Source organism: Ceratotherium simum, chromosome 2 (assembly GCF_057802395.1).
Source record: "Ceratotherium simum simum isolate JZ-2026a chromosome 2, ASM5780239v1, whole genome shotgun sequence".
NCBI lineage: Eukaryota > Metazoa > Chordata > Mammalia > Perissodactyla > Rhinocerotidae > Ceratotherium > Ceratotherium simum.
This window is the reverse complement of record NC_141901.1, coordinates 45,261,160-45,279,759: the sequence shown is the minus strand read 5'-3', so window position 1 is coordinate 45,279,759 and position 18,600 is coordinate 45,261,160. Positions and strand designations below refer to the sequence as shown.

The 18,600-nt window shown below is 37.5% G+C and overlaps 1 protein-coding gene across 3 annotated transcripts in view; it reads left to right on the top strand.

Annotated features, from left to right (window-relative positions):
* The first annotated feature begins 4,805 nt into the window (after positions 1–4,805).
* Positions 4,806–18,600, top strand: part of SETDB1 (SET domain bifurcated histone lysine methyltransferase 1) — a 32,248-nt gene continuing 18,453 nt past the window's right edge. For all 3 annotated transcript variants that reach the window (XM_087443745.1, XM_087443742.1, XM_014791787.2), the window contains exons 1-3: positions 4,806–4,969; positions 5,853–6,124; positions 6,803–6,954. In XM_087443745.1, the coding sequence (XP_087299871.1) occupies positions 5,865–6,124; positions 6,803–6,954 (412 nt within the window). In that variant the 5' untranslated portion in view covers positions 4,806–4,969; positions 5,853–5,864. The remainder of the gene's footprint in view (positions 4,970–5,852; positions 6,125–6,802; positions 6,955–18,600) is intronic.

The window sequence follows — 18,600 nt, the reverse complement described above, 5'->3', positions numbered from 1 at the left end:
TATCTTGGCTACTGTAAGTAATGCTGCAGTGAACATAGGAGTTCATATATCTTTTCAAATTAGTGTTTTTGTTTTCTTCTGATAAATACCCAGAAGTGGAATTGCTGGATCATATGGTAGTTCAATTTTTAATTTTTTGAGTAACTTTCATACTGTTTTCCATAGTGGCTGCACCAATTTACAATCCCACCAACGGCGCATGAGGGTTTCCCTTTCTCCACATCCTCGCCAACAGATGTTATTTGTTGTTGGCCTTTTTTTAAAACACAGCTGAAGAGTATTCCATTTTGTGGGTGTGCCATAATTTGTTTAACCAACCCCTGCTGATAGAAATTTACATTGTTTCTAAATGTTTTGGGGGCCGGCCCCGTGGCTTAGTGGTTAAGTGTGCGTGCTCCGCTACTGGCGGCCCGGTTCGGTCCCTGGCGCACACCAATGCACCGCTTCTCCAGCCATGCTGAGGCGGTGTCCCACATACAGCAACTAGAAGGATGTGCAACTATGACATACAACTATCTGCTGGGGCTTTGGGGAAAAAAAGGAGGAGGATTGGCAATAGATGTTAGCTCAGGGCTGATCTTTCTCACAAAAAAATAAAAGAAAAAAATTGTAAAAAAAGAAAATAAATAAATATTTTGTTCTTTCAAACAATGTTGCAGAAGATAATTTAGCAGTCTTACATCATTTCAAAGATATGTATACTTAAAGGTATGCAATTTCAGAAGTATGTAGTTTAATTCCTAGAAGTTGAATTGCTGATTTAAAGAGTATTGCAGAATTTACAAAATTTTTGAATTAGTTGTCAACATTCAAAACTCAGAAGCTTTCATATAAAAAAATATGGATTTTTAACTTCATTTGAAAAATTGGAAATTTGGCAACATTGTATCTATTAGACAGGACAAAAATTAGCTGGAGCTAAGTAGCAACTGCTCTCTATAGGAAAGACATGTATTTCCTAGGTGACCCACCCCATTTTGTTCATTTACATTACTTTCCTGATGCCTGAAACTCTTTGAGTTTTAATCTCTTTAATCTTCTTTAGATTCTGAGATCACTCAACAACCTTTAGGTTATGATTTAATTTCCCTTAAGTCTGACTGTATGGGAAGTATCATTTGGCACTCCAAAATTTTGGCTCCAGTGCTATGATTTCTTATAGACAAGTATTAAGTAGCATGTGGTTGTAATTTTTCATTGTATCACAACAGATTACAGGAATGAATGTGCTAAGCACACCAACATGAGGATTCCAATGGGTCTATTGGTTATCTATTACTTTATATTATTAAACTTCAATAAACTGTCTACCACAATAATTGTAAATTTTAATAATGTGAGTCGTTTATATCAGGGCCTGGTCATCTCTGACAAGAGTTAGTCTTCAGACCTTAGCAAAAACAAAGCCAGAGGTTGGCTCCCTAAATATTGAGGCCCTGCCCTAAGAAGGGTTATACAGCTCAAACCTGCCTTTCCTACAGTGCTTCTGAAATTTTAGTGAGCAAATTACCTGAAGGTCTTATTAAAATTCAGATGCTTTTTTTTTTAAACTGTATTTTCTTTATTTTTTTCCCCCCAAAGCCCCAGTAGATAGTTGTATGTCATAGCTGCACATCCTTCTAGTTGCTGTATGTGGGACGAGGCCCCAGCATGGCCGGAGAAGCGGTGCATCGGTGCGTGCCCGGGATCCGGGCCCGGGCCGCCAGCAGTGGAGTGCGCGCACTTAACCGCCAAGCCACGGGGCCGGCCCAAAATTCAGATTCTGATTCAGTACATCCTGAGTGGGGCCAGAGATTTAGAATCTCTAACAAGTTCCCTGATTGCACGTTGCGTAGCAAGACCTTAAAAGACACTTCCTGAGTCCCACTGCTAATTTCTGTTGGACTGATCGCTTCAGCCTTCTCAGGACAATGAAGAAATCAGACTGGAATATGATGCCCCAAATAGCCCCTGTTCTCTTCAACATTCCCCATTCCTCATTTCCACCCCCACCCCACCCTCACACACATCAGAAAGCTGAGAATCCAACTAACAGAAACATAACCAGGGCAGAGCAAATCTTTCCCTTCCTTCATCACATATTATAGAGCACCACATGTACAGAGCAATATGTTAGGTGCTAGGGGAAACAAAGATGATTAAGACAGGACCTCAGCCTTGAGTTGATCACAAACAAGCAGAGGAGACAGAGATATACAGAGATACCTCACAAGTGGAAAGGAACTAAGGTAATAGAAGCATAGAGGCAGGATTTAATTCCACAGGGAGTGAGGGAGAGTGTAGGACAGTGATTCTTAAGCTGTTGTCCCAGTACCAGTAGCATGGGCATCACTTGGGAAAATGTTAGACATGCAAATTCTCAGACTTCCCCCAGACCTACTCCAGGGGTGGTGTGGGGGCAGCAATCTGTTTAATAATCCCCCCAGGTGATTCTGATACATGCTAAAGTTTGACAATTGCTGGTCCACAAAAACTTCACAGAGAAGACATTTGAGTTGGACCTTAGAGAATTAATATTTCATCAGACAGAAAGGGAAAGGGCATTCCAGGAGATAGATCACAATGAACACAGGTATGGAGATGTAAAAGTGAAATGTATAAATATGTTGGGGAAATAGCACATAATAAGGAGTGTGAAAGGAGGAATGGAAAACATAGCCAGAGAGGTAAGCTGGGGCCAAATTATGAAGAGCCTCAAATTTTATACCATGAAGTTTGAACTTTATAGACATAAAGAAAACACAGTTTTAAAGCAGGAGAGTGACATAACCAGAACTGTATTTTAGACCTACAGACAGGATTGATTTACAATAAGGCTCCCAATCAGGAGGCTATTTTGTGCTGGCAAGAAATAAGAGCTAAACAAAGGCAGTAGAACAGAAAAAGAAAGGAGGGAAAATATATAATAAACATTTTCAAACTAGTATAAACATGTTGTACTGAATAACGGTTTAAGACCACAAGCTGTAGGGCCAAACTGCCTGGCTCTGACACTTTTTAGCTCTGTGTGGCTTTGGAAAATTTAATTCTGTGCCTCAGTTTTCTCATTCATAAGAAAGAGAAACTAATAATAGTTCCTACCTCATAGGATTATCATGAGGAGTAAATAAATTAATAACATAAAGTGCTTAGAACAGTGCCTGGTATGTAGTAAACACTCAATAAATATTGTGTGTGTTTTATAGGGAGTATTACGTATAAGACTTCTAGCTCAGGCTAGAAGATAATACCACGATGAGATGAGTTTGGAACATGCCGAATTTCAAATATCTAGAGGAGCCCTTCATTTCTCTGTACCTCAATTCCTGATGTCTTAACAATTGGACTTAGGTACTTAGGGTGCTCCCAGGAAACTGGTGGACAGGTGAAATGAGCACAGGTAAAAGTGTGGTCAACAGGAGCAGATTTCAAGGACTTGGATAATCCTTGCTGCTCGGGCCCTGTTTCTAGTCTTACACAGAAGGTTCCGGTTTATACTTTTTAGATGTAGTTAGGTGCAATTAGTGTAAATGTAGCTGAAGAAATTAAAGCAATAGTGAGATACTATGGTAGTCAATAGTGCTGGTTCATCAAATACACCTAGTTCTTCTTCCTCCCAGAGATGAGACATGACTGTTCTTCCCGGCCCCCTTGTGGTTGGGTAGGACTTTATGACTCATTCAGGCCAATGAATCGTAAATGAAAGTGTCCTGAGTCATTTAATTGCCAACTCAAGACCTTCTAGCATTCTCTCCCTCTAGCATGACTTACTCATCAACCTGGGTTCCTGAGTAGCTATCATGAGCAGAGCTCCACTGTCAACTTTCTAGGGATGATTATGCAGTGTGAGCAAGAAATATGCGTTTTTTGTTTTAAGTTCTTGGAGTTGTTTGTTTCCACAACATAACCTAGTCTATCCTGATACACATACTATTTTAACACATACCAAATTCTTAAAAATTAAATAGTTAACGTCCAATCCTAATGGGGGTGTGGGGAAACAGACACTTGCAGAGACTTGCTAGTGGAAGCAAAAATTGTTTCAACCTTTTTGAAAAGTAATTTGACAGCAGATTCTATTAAAATGAAAAAAGTACTTTTTTTTCTACTCAGATTTCATTTTGGGGAATCTCTTCTACAGAAATAAAAGTACTACTTCAAAACGATGTTAATGTTTATTGTTGCATCATTTGTAGTGGCTAAAAACTGAAAACAATCTAAATTTCTAAATATGGTTTAGCCATACTATGAAGTAGTATGCAACTGTCAAAAAGACAATTTTTTTCCTTTTTATTGACTTCAAGGGATGTCCACATGTTAAATGAAAACAAAACAAAACAAAAATCCATATGCATGATCTTGTACCTACAAGCCTAGAAAACTGAGCTGTTTTACCTCAAAGGAGCAGGGATGGTAAGTGGTGCAGAGAGGCGAGGATATTATCATGTTTTTCTTATTACATCTTAATATTCTTCCACTTGTTACAATTTGTACGACTTATGTAATAAACTCAAGTAAAAGTGAGAAAAAAAATCTAAACCTGAGTGTTTGCCCACTGAATCTTTACACAAACAGTATTTCTGCCACTGGTTATGGGTGGCGGAAGAGGCAGAGCTTCTGTAATGTACTGCAGGCCACGCCTACTTTACCCTGCCAGTTGCTTCTCACGTGTGCCCTGGAAAGCTCTGCTTGGACGCATGCGTACTCGCCGAAGTTTGCCTAGCCTCTGAGGGGCACCCGGCGGCATTGGGTTTGACCCCGTCAGGCTACCGTCGTGGCGACCGGAAGAGCACCTGAGGTTTGCTTCCGGCCGTCTCTTTTGCTTCCCCTTCCCTCCCTCACGCTTTGCCCCCTCCCTCTGCTCCTTTTCCCTTCAGTTTCGTTCTTTCCCATCCAGGCCGACCCCTGAGTCGTGAGTCTGGGGTCTGGTTGGTGAAAAAGAACTGTTGTAGCTGGAAGCAGGGAGGTGTGGAAAATACTGTTAATTGAGGTATTTGGAGAACAAGGGCTTGTCTGAAATGTTTTGTTTGTGGGAGGAGGTCGGGGGAGGGTGGGAAGGAGGTCTTCCCCGAGAGGCGAGCGGGGGCGGGGTCGAGCTGGATTTGCGGGTGTGTGGGACGCACCCCTAAAATGGGTAGCACGGGGGTGGGGCAGTGTGTGGGCAAAGGAAAAATGGAGGCGGTGAGAACTGGCGCTGGGGTCGCACGGCGTTCTGGCATCAGTTTTGCTTTAACCATTTGAGCAAAAAAGCAGTTAACACCAACATGTGGGTTATTTAGATTGTAGATTTTAGGTAGCCACATTTTATTTCCAGATTGTTTAATTTCCGTTAACTTCGAGGAAACCTCTTTGCTGCAAGCTTTTGTGTGCTTAAGTAGTAGAGACTTTTTAAAAAGTAAATTTCCACATGGAAGCAAAGTAGTGTAAGGGGAACAAGTAATTAAACAGAAAACGAATTAGTGAGTTATAGACCAACCCCTCCCCTTCAGGTTGGGGATATTTGTTCAAATTAGGTATAGCATGCAAAGATTTATCTTATTAGTCAGTTAAGGAACACAGATCACAGAAATATCTTCCTCAGTAAATTGATTCTCTTCAGTTTCCTTTTATTTTCGGTAGCTCCCTGTTGCATAATATATGTTCTCCATGTACTCTCAAACTTTTAAATCTTATTCAGGCATATAGTCTATAGCATGAGATGAGAACTCTACAAAATCTCAGCATCAGATACTGGAGAATGGGGAGAGAGAACATAGAATCAAACCTAACTATATTTGAATAACAAGTAGCAGAGTAGGAATGAGTTTTATTAGGGGACTGAAATTGTGGTTATAATGACTCCAAACGTAATTTTAGTTTTCTGTTCCATGTAGAGGACAAACAGTATGACCTCCCTCCCCGGGTGCATTGGTTTGAATGCAGCAACAGCTGCAGTGGGGTCTGAAGAGATTGCAGAGCTGCAGAAAGCAGTGGTTGAGGAGCTAGGTATTTCTATGGAGGAACTTCGACAGTTCATTGATGAAGAACTGGAAAAGATGGACTGTGTACAGCAGCGCAAGAAGCAACTAGCAGAGTTGGAGACATGGGTAATACAGAAAGAATCTGAGGTTGCGCACGTTGACCAGCTCTTTGATGATGCATCCAGGTGAGGGCTACATAGGAAATAGAAGGAATTCTCTCCATTGGCAGACGTTTTTAAAGTATAATTGTTCATGGTGTGCCAAACACTTTATACTTTACAAAGTATGGATGTGTAGAACCTTACTCTTCGTCAAAGGGTAGAGTCCAAAATCTGACCTCATGAATATAGAATATTCATCTATCAGAGGCTAATATATGATCAGCAGTAGAGGAGTCCAGGTCTTGAGTCCCTTCCCCTTCTTCCTCCTGCACTCTACTTCAGAACAATTGCTTTGTTTTCTTGGTAGAATCAAGGGGGACTGTAAAGAGTTGCTGTCTTAGGTAACTGTGGAGCATTAATAAGTTCCTAGAGACCTATATGTACTCCTAAACCCCTAGAAGATTTGTTTCTGGTGCCCTAGTTGTCACTTAGAACACATTTTCAAATAACGACAAGGTAAATAATGAGGTAAGATTGAAAGGACCTACTTTGGGCTTATTTTGAATTTTTGAGGAACTAGTCTGGAAACCACTATTTAAATATTTTTCTATGGGAAAAACATTTTAAATTCTAAACAGAGACACTTTGGAATATGGCCTGTTTAAATTGAGGTCACTGTGTAGTTAAATGTGTATAAATTCTAATGGCTCCTACACCTGCTTTTGCTGGCTTTGACCTTTTCTACATGTGTTCCACTATTAGGGCAGTGACTAATTGTGAGTCTTTGGTGAAGGACTTTTACTCAAAACTGGGACTACAATACCGGGACAGTAGCTCTGAGGATGAAGCTTCCCGGCCTACAGAAATAATTGAGATTCCTGATGAAGATGATGATGTCCTCAGTATTGATTCAGGTGAGAGATGAGGCTGTGGATAGGAAAATCTCAGGATTGAAATTGAAACACCGGAAGATGAGCAGATAGAAGATAGAAGAGAGGAGAAACCATTGTTACTAACTCCATATCCCAAACTGTTGGACTTGTCACAGAAAAAAATAGAACGTTGTTAGTATCATAGATGTCCCCTAAGTGCTACTTCCTGATGGAATTACCCTCCTTTCCCCATTCTATATAACCTCTATTCTGAAATCCTTTGCTTTTCTTTATAGGTGGCAGTAGCACCTATGTATGTGTATCTCAAAACAGTATATTGTTTGGTTTTGTCTATTTTTTAACAATTTGTTTAAGGTATAATTTACATACTGTAAAATTCACCCACTTTAAGTGTAGAGTTTTGTAGAATTTATACAGTAGTACAGTCTTCACCACAGTCCAGTTTTAGTACACTTACCTCACCTCAAAAAGTTCTCTTGTGCCTGTTTGCCATCAGTCTCCATTGTCACCCCTAGCAACCACTGATATGATTTCTTTCTCTAAAGTTTTGCCTTTTCTAGAAATTTCACATAAATAGAATCACAATATGTTGTCTTTTGTATCTGACTTCTGTCGCTTAACAGTGTTTTTGAGGTTCATCCATTTTGTTGCATGTATCAGCAGGGTATTCCTTTTTTGCTGAATAATATTCCATTGTACGGCTATAACACGTGTTTTTATCTGTTCCTCAATTGATAAACATTTGGGTTGTTTCCACTTTGGGGCTACTGTGAATAATACTGCTATGAACATTTGTGTATAAGTCTTTACGTGGATGTTATGTTTCATGTCTGTTGTATATTCCACCTAGGAGTGGAATTGCTAGGTCTTATGGTAAGTGTATGTTTGAGTTTTTAAGAAACTGCCATACTGATTTCACTCATCTATGGAAGATAAACACATGGACAAAGAGAGCAGATTAGTGGTTACGAGAGGGGAAGGGGGTTGGGGGGTGGGCGAAAGGGGTAGAGGGGCACATATATATGGTTACGGATAAAAATTAGACTGTTGGTGGTGAGCACAATGCAGTCTATACAGAAACTGATAAATAGTAATGTACACCTGAAATTTCACAATGTTGTAAACCATTATGACCTCAATAAAATAATTTAAAAAGAAAAGAAACTGCCAAACCCTTTTCCAAAGTGGCTATACCATTTTACATTCCCACTGCCAAAGTATGGGGATTCCAGTTTCTCTACGTCCTTGTCAATGCTTGGCATTGTCAGTCTTTTATTTTAACTGTTCTATTAGCTGTTTAGTGGTATCACACTGTGATTGTAGTTTACATTTCCCTAAGGACATTGAGCATCTTTTCACATACTTATTTGCCGTTTATGTATGTTCTTTGAGGAAATATCTATTCAAATCTTTTGCCTTTTTTAAAAAATTGGGTTTTTTTTGTCTTTTTATTATTGACTTGGAAGACTTATTATACTTTAGGTATAATTCATTTATCAGATATATTTTAGAAACATTTTCTCCTAGATGTCTTTTCATTTTCTTAATGGTGTCTTTTGAAGAGTAAAAATTCTTGAGGTAAGGGTTGAGGGTGCTTTGTTTATGGCTGTCCAGTTCTTCCACCACCATTTGTTGAAAAGACTACCTTTTTAGATAATCAACTAGCCATATATTTGAGGGTCTATTTCTGGATTCTATTCTGTCGCATTGATCTAAAAGTCTATCTTTGTAATGGCACCACACTGTCCTAATTACTGTAGCTTTATGGTAAGTATTAAAAATCATTTAGTGAAAGTCCCTCAAATTTATTTGTATTTCATATACATGCCAAATAAATTTTAGGAACAGCTTGTCAGTTTCTAACAAAAAAAATTTTTTTTAACCTGCTAGGATTTTTAATAGTTAACTGTATTGAATCTAAAGATCGATTTGAGGAGTATTACCTTTTTAACAAATACTGAGTCTTCTAATGCGTGGACATGGTACATCTCTCCTAAGTATTTTATTCTTTTTAATGCTAATGTGAATGGGATTATTTTCTTTTTTTTTTTTTTTGGTGAGGAAGATTAGCCCTGAGCTAACATCCGTTGTCAATCCTCCTCTTTTTACTGAGGAAGATTGGCCCTGGGCTTAACATCTGTGCCCATCTTCCTCTACTTTATATGGCACACTGCCACAGCATGGCTTAACAAGCGGTGCGTCGGTCCACGCCTGGGATCCGAACCTGCAAACCCCAGGCCACTGAAGCAGAACCCGAAAACTTAACTGCTACACCACTTGGCTGGCCCTCTTAATTTCATTTTAGGAGTTTGTTGCTAGGATATAAAAAATGTAGTTGATTTTTGTGTTTTGATCTTGTAGCCTGTGACCTTATTAAGCTCATTTATTCTAGGAGCCTTTTGTGGATCCCTTAGGATTTTCTATGTATTAGATCATGTTGCCTGCAAATAAAGTCAATTTTACTTCTTACTTTCTAACCTGGATGTCTTTTATTTATTTTTCTTTCCTTATTGTACTCACTAGAACCTCCAGTACAATATTGAATAAAGGTTTTGAGAACAGACATCCTTTTCTTGTTCCTGATCTTAGGGGGAAAGCATTTGGTCTTTAGGCATTAATTATGATGTGAGCTATAGGTTTTTTGTAGATATCCTTTATCAGATTGAAAGAAGTTGCTTCTATTCCTAGTGCTGAGAGATTTTATCATAGCTGGATTGAATTTTAGATTTTGTCAGCTGCTATCCTCAGATGACCATATGGCTTTTGTTCTTTATCCATTATTAGGGTGTATTACAATAGTTATTTTTTGGATGTTAAACCAACCTTGCATTCCTGGGATAAACCCTCTGCCCCCCACCCTGCCCCTTTTGTCTCAGTGTGTAAGCCTTTTATATGTTGCTGTGTTGGATTTGCTAATATTTTGTTAAGAATTGCACCTGTGTTCATGAGGGCTATTGGTTTGTAGTTTTATTTTGACGTCTTTGTTTGGCTTTGGTATCAGGGTAATATGGGCCTTATGAGATGAGTTGGGACGTGTTCCCTCCTCCTGTGAATTTATGTGGAATGGTATTATTTCTTCCTTAAATGTTTAATAAATTTAGCAGAGAGATTATCTTAGCCTGGACTTTTCTTTGTGGAAAGATTTTTTTAAATAAGCTTTTTAGTTTGGAATAATTTTAGATTTATGGGAAGATTACAAAGATAGTAGAGAGTTTCTGCATAGAGAGTTCCTTTCACTAGTTTCCTCTGACATTAATATCTTATGTTACCATGGTGCATTGATCAAAACTAAGAAGCAAACATTGGTGCATTACACTTTATTTGATTTCTGGACTTTTTGTGTACCGGAATCCAATCCAGGATAGCACATTGAATTTACTGTGGGAAGGTTTTTAATTACTAATTCGTTTTCTTTACCTGATATGTCTATTTAGATTTCCTATTCCTTCTCAAGTTGGTTTTGTTAATTTGTGTCTTGCTAAGAATTTGTCCATTTCATCTAAGTAGTCTTAATTATTGCCATAAAGTTGTTCATAGTATTCCCTTATGACTCTTTTTAATTTCTGTAGGTTCTGTAGTGATGTACCTTCTTTCATTTCTGGTATTGGTTATTTGGATCTCCTCTCTTTTTCTTGGTTAGTCTAGCTAAAGGTTTATCGATTTTTTTGCTCTTTTTCAAGGAATCAATTTTTGGGTTCATTGACTTAGTTTCTCTACTGTTTTTCTGTTTTCTATTTCATTGATTTCTACTCTGATCTTTATTATTTTCTTCCTTCCACTTAATTGGGTTTAATTTGCTCTTCTTTGTCTAGTTTTTTAAAGTAGAAGCTTAGATTATTGATTTTAGACCTTTTCTCCTTTCTAATATAAGCATTTAAAGCTACAAATTTCCCTTTAAGCATTACTTCCCTGTATCTCATAAATTTTTATATGTTGTATTTTCATTTTTATTCAACTTATAATTTTTAATTTCCTTTGTGATTTTTCTTTCTGTGATTTCCAAATATTTGGGGATTTCCCAGATTTCTTTCTGTTGTGAATTTTAAATTTAATTTCATTGTGGTCAGAAAATATACTTTTTGTATGATTTCAGTTTTCTTAAATTTAATTTAGACTTTTTTTTAATGGCCTAGCATATTGTCTGTCCTGGAAAATGATCTATGTTTGCTTGAAAAGAATTTGTATCGTATTCTTCTGCTGTTGGATGGAGTGTTTTATATATGTCAGTTAGGTTAAGTTGGCTGATAGTGTTGTCCAAGTCTTCTGTATCCTTATTGATTTTCTGTTTAATTGTTCTGACAATTACTTGGAAAGGAGTTTTGAAATCTTGAACTAAAATTGTTGAATTGTTTGTTTCTCCTTTCAATTCTGTCAGGTTTTGCTTCCTGTATTTTGGGCCTTTGTTAGTTATGTATACAGATGACTTACCATGATTTGACTTAGTGATTTTTTGACTTTACAATGGTGCAAAAGTGATATGCATTCATTAGAAACCATACTTCATATTTTGAATTTTGATCTTTTTTCAGGCTAGCAATATGCAGTATGATACTCTCTCGTGATGCTGGGCAGTGGCAGCAAGCGCAGCTCCCAGTCGATCACAATGGTAAACAACCAGTACACTTACAACCATTCTGTACCCATACAACCAGTCTGTTTTTCACTTTCAGTACATTATTCAATAAATTACAGAGATATTCAACACTTTATTATAAAATAGGCTTTGTGTTAGTTGATTTTGCCCAACTGTAGCCTATTGTAAGTGTACTGAGCATGTTTAAGGTAGGCTAGGCTAAACTATGATGTTTGGTAGGTTAGGTGTATTAAATGCATTTTCAACTTATTGATATTTTCAAATTATGATAGGTTTATCAGGACATAACCCCATTGTAAGTCAAGGAAGATCTGTACATTTATAATTGTTTTATCTTCCTAATACATTGACCTTTTTATCATTATAAAAGGTCTCTTTATGTCTCAAGTAATATTCCTTGTCTTAAAGTCTGTTTTGTCTAATATTAATGTGGCATTTCTGTCTCTATTATGGTTACTATTTGCATGTTGTATCTTTTTCTGTCCTTTTACTTTCAACCTGTTTTTGTCTTTGAATTTAGTGTATCTCTTATAGGCAGTATATAGTTAGATCTTATCTTTTTTAATCCATTCTCACAGTTTCTGCCTTTTAATTAGAGTGTTGAGTCCAGTCACAGTTAACGTGAATCCATTTGGCTGGATTTACATCTGCCATTTTGCCCTTCTTTCCCCCATAAGTCTCATGTCTTTTATCTTCATCTATTCCTTCTTTACTGCCTTCTTTGTGTCAAACAAATATATCAGTAAATTATTTTAATTCCTCTGTTTTTTTTACCTGTTTTGTTGTTGTTGTTGCATATTTGTCTGATCCTTATCTACTACAGGTTATTACTGACTGAATTCTGGTAAAACATAGCAACTTTGCACCAGTATAGCAAATTTTCACTCTCTTCTTATGTGGTACTATTGTAAAATATATTGCATCTACATATGTTTTCACTCTCTTCTTATGTGGTACTATTGTGAAATATATCACATCCTCATATGTTTAAAGCCAACAATTTAGTGTTATAATTATTGCCATAAGCAATCTTTTTTTTTTTTTTTTTTTGGTGAGGAAGATCAGCCCTGAGCTAACATCCATGCTAATCCTCCTCTTTTTGCTGAGGAAGACTGGCTCTGAGCTAACATCTATTGCCAATCCTCCCTTTTTTCCCCCAAAGCCCCAGTAAACAGTTGTATGTCATAGTTGCACATCCTTCTAGCTGCTGTATGTGGGATGCAGCCTCAGCATGGCCAGAGAAGCGGTGTGTCGGTGCGCGCTTGGGATCCAAACCCAGGCCGCCAGTAGCGGAGCACGCGCACTTAACCGCTAAGCCACAGGGCCGGCCCGCCATAAGCAATCTTATGTTTAAAGAAGTTATGAAAAGAAAAGAGAAAAAATATGTTTACCCAGATGTTTACCATCTCCGTTGCTTTTTATTCCTTCCTGTGGATGTGAGTTAACCATTTAGTGTCATCTTTTTCCAGCCAGAAAGATTTCCTTTAATATTTCTTGTAGCTCTGCTAAAAGTGGATTCTCTCAGTCTTTGTTTATCTGGGATATAGAATTCTTGATTGACTGTTTTCTTTCGGCACTTTGAACGTGCCATTCCAGTGCCTTCTGGCCTCCATTACTTCTGATGGAAAGTCGTGAAATTGTACCCTGTATGTGAGTCATTTTTGTCTTACTGTTTTTAAGATTTCCTCTGTCTTTCAATTTTAGTAGTTTGGCTAGAATGTGTCTAGGTATAATTCTCTCTGTATTTGTCCTACTAGAGATGCATTAAACTTCTTGGACCTGTAGATTCAAATTTTTCGTCAAATTTGGAAGTATTTCAGTCATTATTTTCTCATATATATTTTTTGGCCCTTTCTCTCTCTCCTTGCCTTATGGGATTCCCATTACATATATGATGGAATGCCTCACATTGTCCCACAAGTCTGAAGCTCTATTCATTTTTCTTGAATTTTCTCTCTCTGCTTTGGATTGGACAATTTCTCTATATATCTGTTTTTCTATATTCTACTTCACTGATTCTTCTGCCATTTTAAATTTGCTGTTTAGCCCCTCTAGTGAATGTTTCATTTCAGTTTTTGTAATTTCAACTCTGAAATTTCCAGTTGGTTCTTTTTATAGTCAGCTCTATTGTTGACTAAGTATTAGCATATTTTCCTTTAAATCTTTGAATGTAATTTCTTTTAGTTCTTTGAGCATATTTATAAATCCAATATCTAGGCCCACTCAGAATTAATTTCTATTGACAGGGTTGTTTCCGTGATTATAGGTCACGTTTTCCTGTTTCTTTGCATGTTTCATCACTTTTTGTTGAAAACTGGACATTTCAGATAATGTAGCAGGTCTGAATTTTAATTTAGAGTTGCCTTTTTTTTTTCATTTTTTGTTTTTTAAGTAATTTTCCTGGACATAAACTGCCAAGTCTCTGTTCCCTGCAGTGTGCAGCTGCTGATGTCTCTGCTTGGTATTTTAATTTTAACCTTATATATTTTAGCTTGGCTCTTAACAATTGCCCTTTTGTTTGCATATTTTAGCCACTGAGTTTTACAGAGGTATAATGAATGCATTCAGAGTTACATCTAGTTCTCAAGTCTCCCTTGGGTGTTATTTTTTACCAGGCTCTCTTGGGTTTTCTCTGCATGTGCATAGTTGAGCACTCACCCAAGAATGTATAGAGAACTCATCTAAGCCCATCTATGGCTCTCTCATTTTCAGGATCTCCTCGTTAAATTTCTGACTTGTTTGTTGCTCACCCTAAACAAGAGTTACACCCTTGGACTAACAAAGTTGCTCATTGTCATGACTAGCGTCTCGAAGGTAAAGCTATAGTTTTCACCCACCAAGGTGGAGGTGGAGTAGGGATGGGAGCTGCTCCAGGCAAGAGTTCCACAGACTCCCACCTTTCTTACCAGAAGCTTTAGCAGTTTTTCAGGAATAAATACTTCTCAATCTGTGTTTTGCCTTTGGTCAACTTCCAGCGCCCTGAAATGATTGTTTTTGACAGTTTTGTCCAGTTTTATACTTGTTTTCTGCTCAGGGGAATTGTCCAGCCTTTTCACATTACTGTTATCAGAAGTACCATAGTTTTGCCTATTTTTGAACTGTATAAATGGAATCATACACACCTTATGCATTCTTCAGTGACTTCTTCAACCTCATGCTGATGAGTGATGCTTAGTTCAGTTGCTACTGCAGTATGGTATGCCATCATATGAATATGCCATAATTTATCTATTCTCCTAACAGCTGGCATTTCATTTGTTTTCAGGTTTTTTTTTTTTTTTGGTGAGGAAAATCGGCCCTGAGCTAACATCTGCCAATCCTCCTCTTTTTTGCTGAGGAAGACTGGCCCTGGGCTAACATCCATGCCCATCTTCCTCCACTTTATATGGGACGCTGCCACAGCACGGCTTGCCAAGTGGTGCGTCGGTGCGCACCCGGGATCCGAACCAGCGAACCCCAGGCTGCCGCAGCAGAGCGCATGCACTTAACTACTTGCACCACCTGGCTGGGCCCTGTTTTCAGTTTTTTTGCAATTACAAATAATGCTGTAAATATTCGTGTACATGACTCCTGAGGCACATGTGCAAGAATCTTTTTAGGATATATACTGTAAGAGTGGAGTTGCTAGTGCTTAGGATATGGAAATTTCAACCTCACTGCATAATTAATGACCAAACAGCTTTCCAAAGTGGTTGTGCCAATTTATATTTATACCGTCAGTAGATGAGAGTGCCCTATGCTCCACATCCTTGACAACACTTGGTATTATGATTTTAAATTTGATTTCCCTGACTACTAGTGACCTTGAGAATCTTTTCATGTGTTTGTGAGTCATCTGTAGTTTTTCTTTGAGGTGTCTGTTCATGTCTCTTGCTCATTTGCTCAATGGTCATTTGTCTTTTTTTGATTCATAGGAAATCTTTATATGTTATAAGTACTAACTTTGCAGTTAGTAGTTGCAAATATCACTCCCAGCTTATGATTTATCTTTACTTTTTATGTTATTTGTTGATAAACAGAAGTTCTAATTTCAGCATTTTCTTTTATGGTCATTAGTTCTTATATCCTTTCTGCCCTGAGGCTATGAAGATTTTCTTTTATATTGCCCTTGAAAGTTTCATAGTCTTGCCTTTCACATTTAACTTTTTAATCCAACTGGAATTTATTTTTTGTATAGTATTTGAGGTAAAGATTCCGTTTCTTTTTTTGATATGGTTATTAACCAATTTTCCAGCACCACTTATTGAAATGAGTTCTTTCCTACTGATTTACATTGCCTACTCTTATCATAAATTATTTGTATATGTGTGTGTGGGTTTGTTTCTGGACTTTCTATTATTATTATTTTCATTTTCTGTCATTTCTTCCTATATCAGTTCTATACTGTATCACTGTGGCTTTATAGTTTTTATGTCTGTTAACTCCAGTAACCTCACTTTGTTGTTCTTCATGGATGTCTAGGTTCTTTTCACCCTGGGCCGCCGAAGCAGAGTGCGCAAACTTAACCACTATGCCACCAGGCTGACCCCACGATATTATCTTTTTTAAACGTTGCTGGATTTGTTGTGCTGGTATTTAGGATTTTCGCATCTTTACTTCTGTAACAGACATAGGCCTATAATTTTCTTTTTTTGGTACTATCCTTCTTTGGTTTTAATATTGAGATTTTGGTGGGCTTGTAGTATGAAATAGGCAGTATTTCTTCTTTTAATTCTTGGGAAGTGTTTGCAAGATTGGAATTATCTCTTCCTTGAATGTTTGATAGAATTTGCCTGCAAAGCCATCTAGGTTTCTGTTTTCTTTGTACAAACCTTTTCTATTTCTTTGAGTCAGTTTTGGTAATTTGTAGTTGTCTAGTAATTTATCCATTTTGTCTAAGTTTTCGATTTATTGGCATAAAGTTTCTGCTTATATTTTTAGCAGAGCTTGACATTTAATTCAGGCCTTTCACACAGATTACTGCCTTGATCACTTTGAACTAATGTCTCCTATACTCCCTTACGCTCCCTCTGTTCTGTTCCCCATGTCTTAACTTCTGGATGTGGATGGCAGTGATGGTTGCACAATGATATTATGAATGTACTTAATACCATTGAACGGTATGCTTAAAAATGGTTAAGATGGTAGTTTTTATGTTATGGGTATTTTACTACAGTAAAAAAAAAAATGGGAAAAAAAGAATCAGACAGATTTTATAGGTGCTGATAGGAAATACTTTCCTAGATATTTTAAGTGTGGGAACAAAAAGCAACATAAAAACTGCATGTTAAATATGAGTAAAAGGGTGGGGGGAGAGAATACATATGTACATTTACAGAATATCTTTGGCTGCAAAAGAAACTGATAATATTAGCTGTTTCTGAGGAGAGTAGCTAGAAGCAGGGGTGGGAAGGAGACTTGTTTTTCACTGTGTGTTCTTTTATAATATTTGAATTTTTTTATCACATGGATGTATTTAAATGTATTTTAAAAGTAAAAATAAAAGCCCTATAAGATTAATAACTGTCCTTCCTCATATATAGAATATGTGTTTTGAAGCCTTTTACAGCTGTGCAGTTCTAAGATAACATGTATTTAATCATACCACATTCACAGCTCTTTGAGAAATGTGTGCACATGCACAGGTGTGTGTCTGTGTATTCTCTCCAAGGTTGGGTTCATATCAAATAAATAGTTTTGTATCCTAACTTTTATTTATTTATTTTTCCCCCAAAGCCCCAGTAGATAGTTGTATGTCATAGCTGCACATCCTTCCAGATGCTGTATGTGGGACGCGGCCTCAGCATGGCCGGAGAAGCGGTGCGTCGGTGTGCGCCCGGGATCCGAACCCAGGCCGCCAGCAGCGGAGCGCGCGCACTTAACCACTAAGCACGGGCCGGCCCTTATCCTAGCTTTTAAAACGTAATATATCATTAGCATTGCCTCATGTTGTTGAAGATTCTTTATAAACCTCATTTGGATATGTTACAGTGTATTTAGCCATTTTGTTATTTTAGGATGTTTACATTGCTTTGCATTTTTATTTTTTATTTTTCCCTAGTTTTATTGAGATATAATTGAGATATAACATTGTATTAGTTTAAGGTGTAAAACGTAATGATTTGATATATGTATATATTGTGAAATGATTACCACCATTGCTTTCCTTTTTTTTTTTTAAGGGATTTATTTATTTACTTGTTTGTTTGTTTTGTGAGGAAGATTAGCCCTGAGCTAACATCTGTGCCCATCTTCCTCTACTTTCTGTGGAATGCTGCCACAGCATGGCTTGACAAGCCATGCGTCAGTCCATGCCTGGGATCCGAACCTGCAAACCCTAGGCCGCTGAAGCAGAGCGCACAAACTTAACTGCTACACCGCCGGGCCGGCCCCCATCCATTTTTAAATATATGTTCCAGATCTCTAAAACTGCACTGTCTAATACAGTAGCTGCTATTCACGTGTGGCTATTTAAATTATGTGAAATGTGAAAGGTCTAGTATTTTCCAGAACACAAAGAACTCTTACAACTCAAGAATAAAATGATAAGTGATCCAATTAAAAAATGGGCAAAGGATTTGAATAGATATTTCTTCAAAGAAGATGTGTAAATGGCCGAAAGTATATGAAAAGATGCTCAACATCGTTAGTCATTAAGGAAATGCAAGTCAAAACCACTGTATAATCATTAGGATGGCTATAAAAGATAGCAACATGTGTTGATGAAGATGTGGAGAAATTGGAACCCTCTAAATTGCTTGTAGGAATGTAAAATGGTACAGCCACTTTGGAAGAGTTTTTCAGTTCCTCAAAACGTTAAACATAAATATGACCCAGCAATTGCACTCCTAGTGATATACCCTAGAGAAATGAGAACATATGTCTACATAAAAACTCATACACAAATGTTCATATCAGCATATTCATAATAGCCAAAAGGGGGAAACAACCCAAAATGTCCATCAACTGGTGAATGGATAAACAAAGTATGGTGTATCCATACAATGGAATATTATTCAGCCATAAAAAGGAAGTAAGTACTGATAATTGCTGCATAAGAGATGAACCTCATGTGATGAACTACATATAGTATG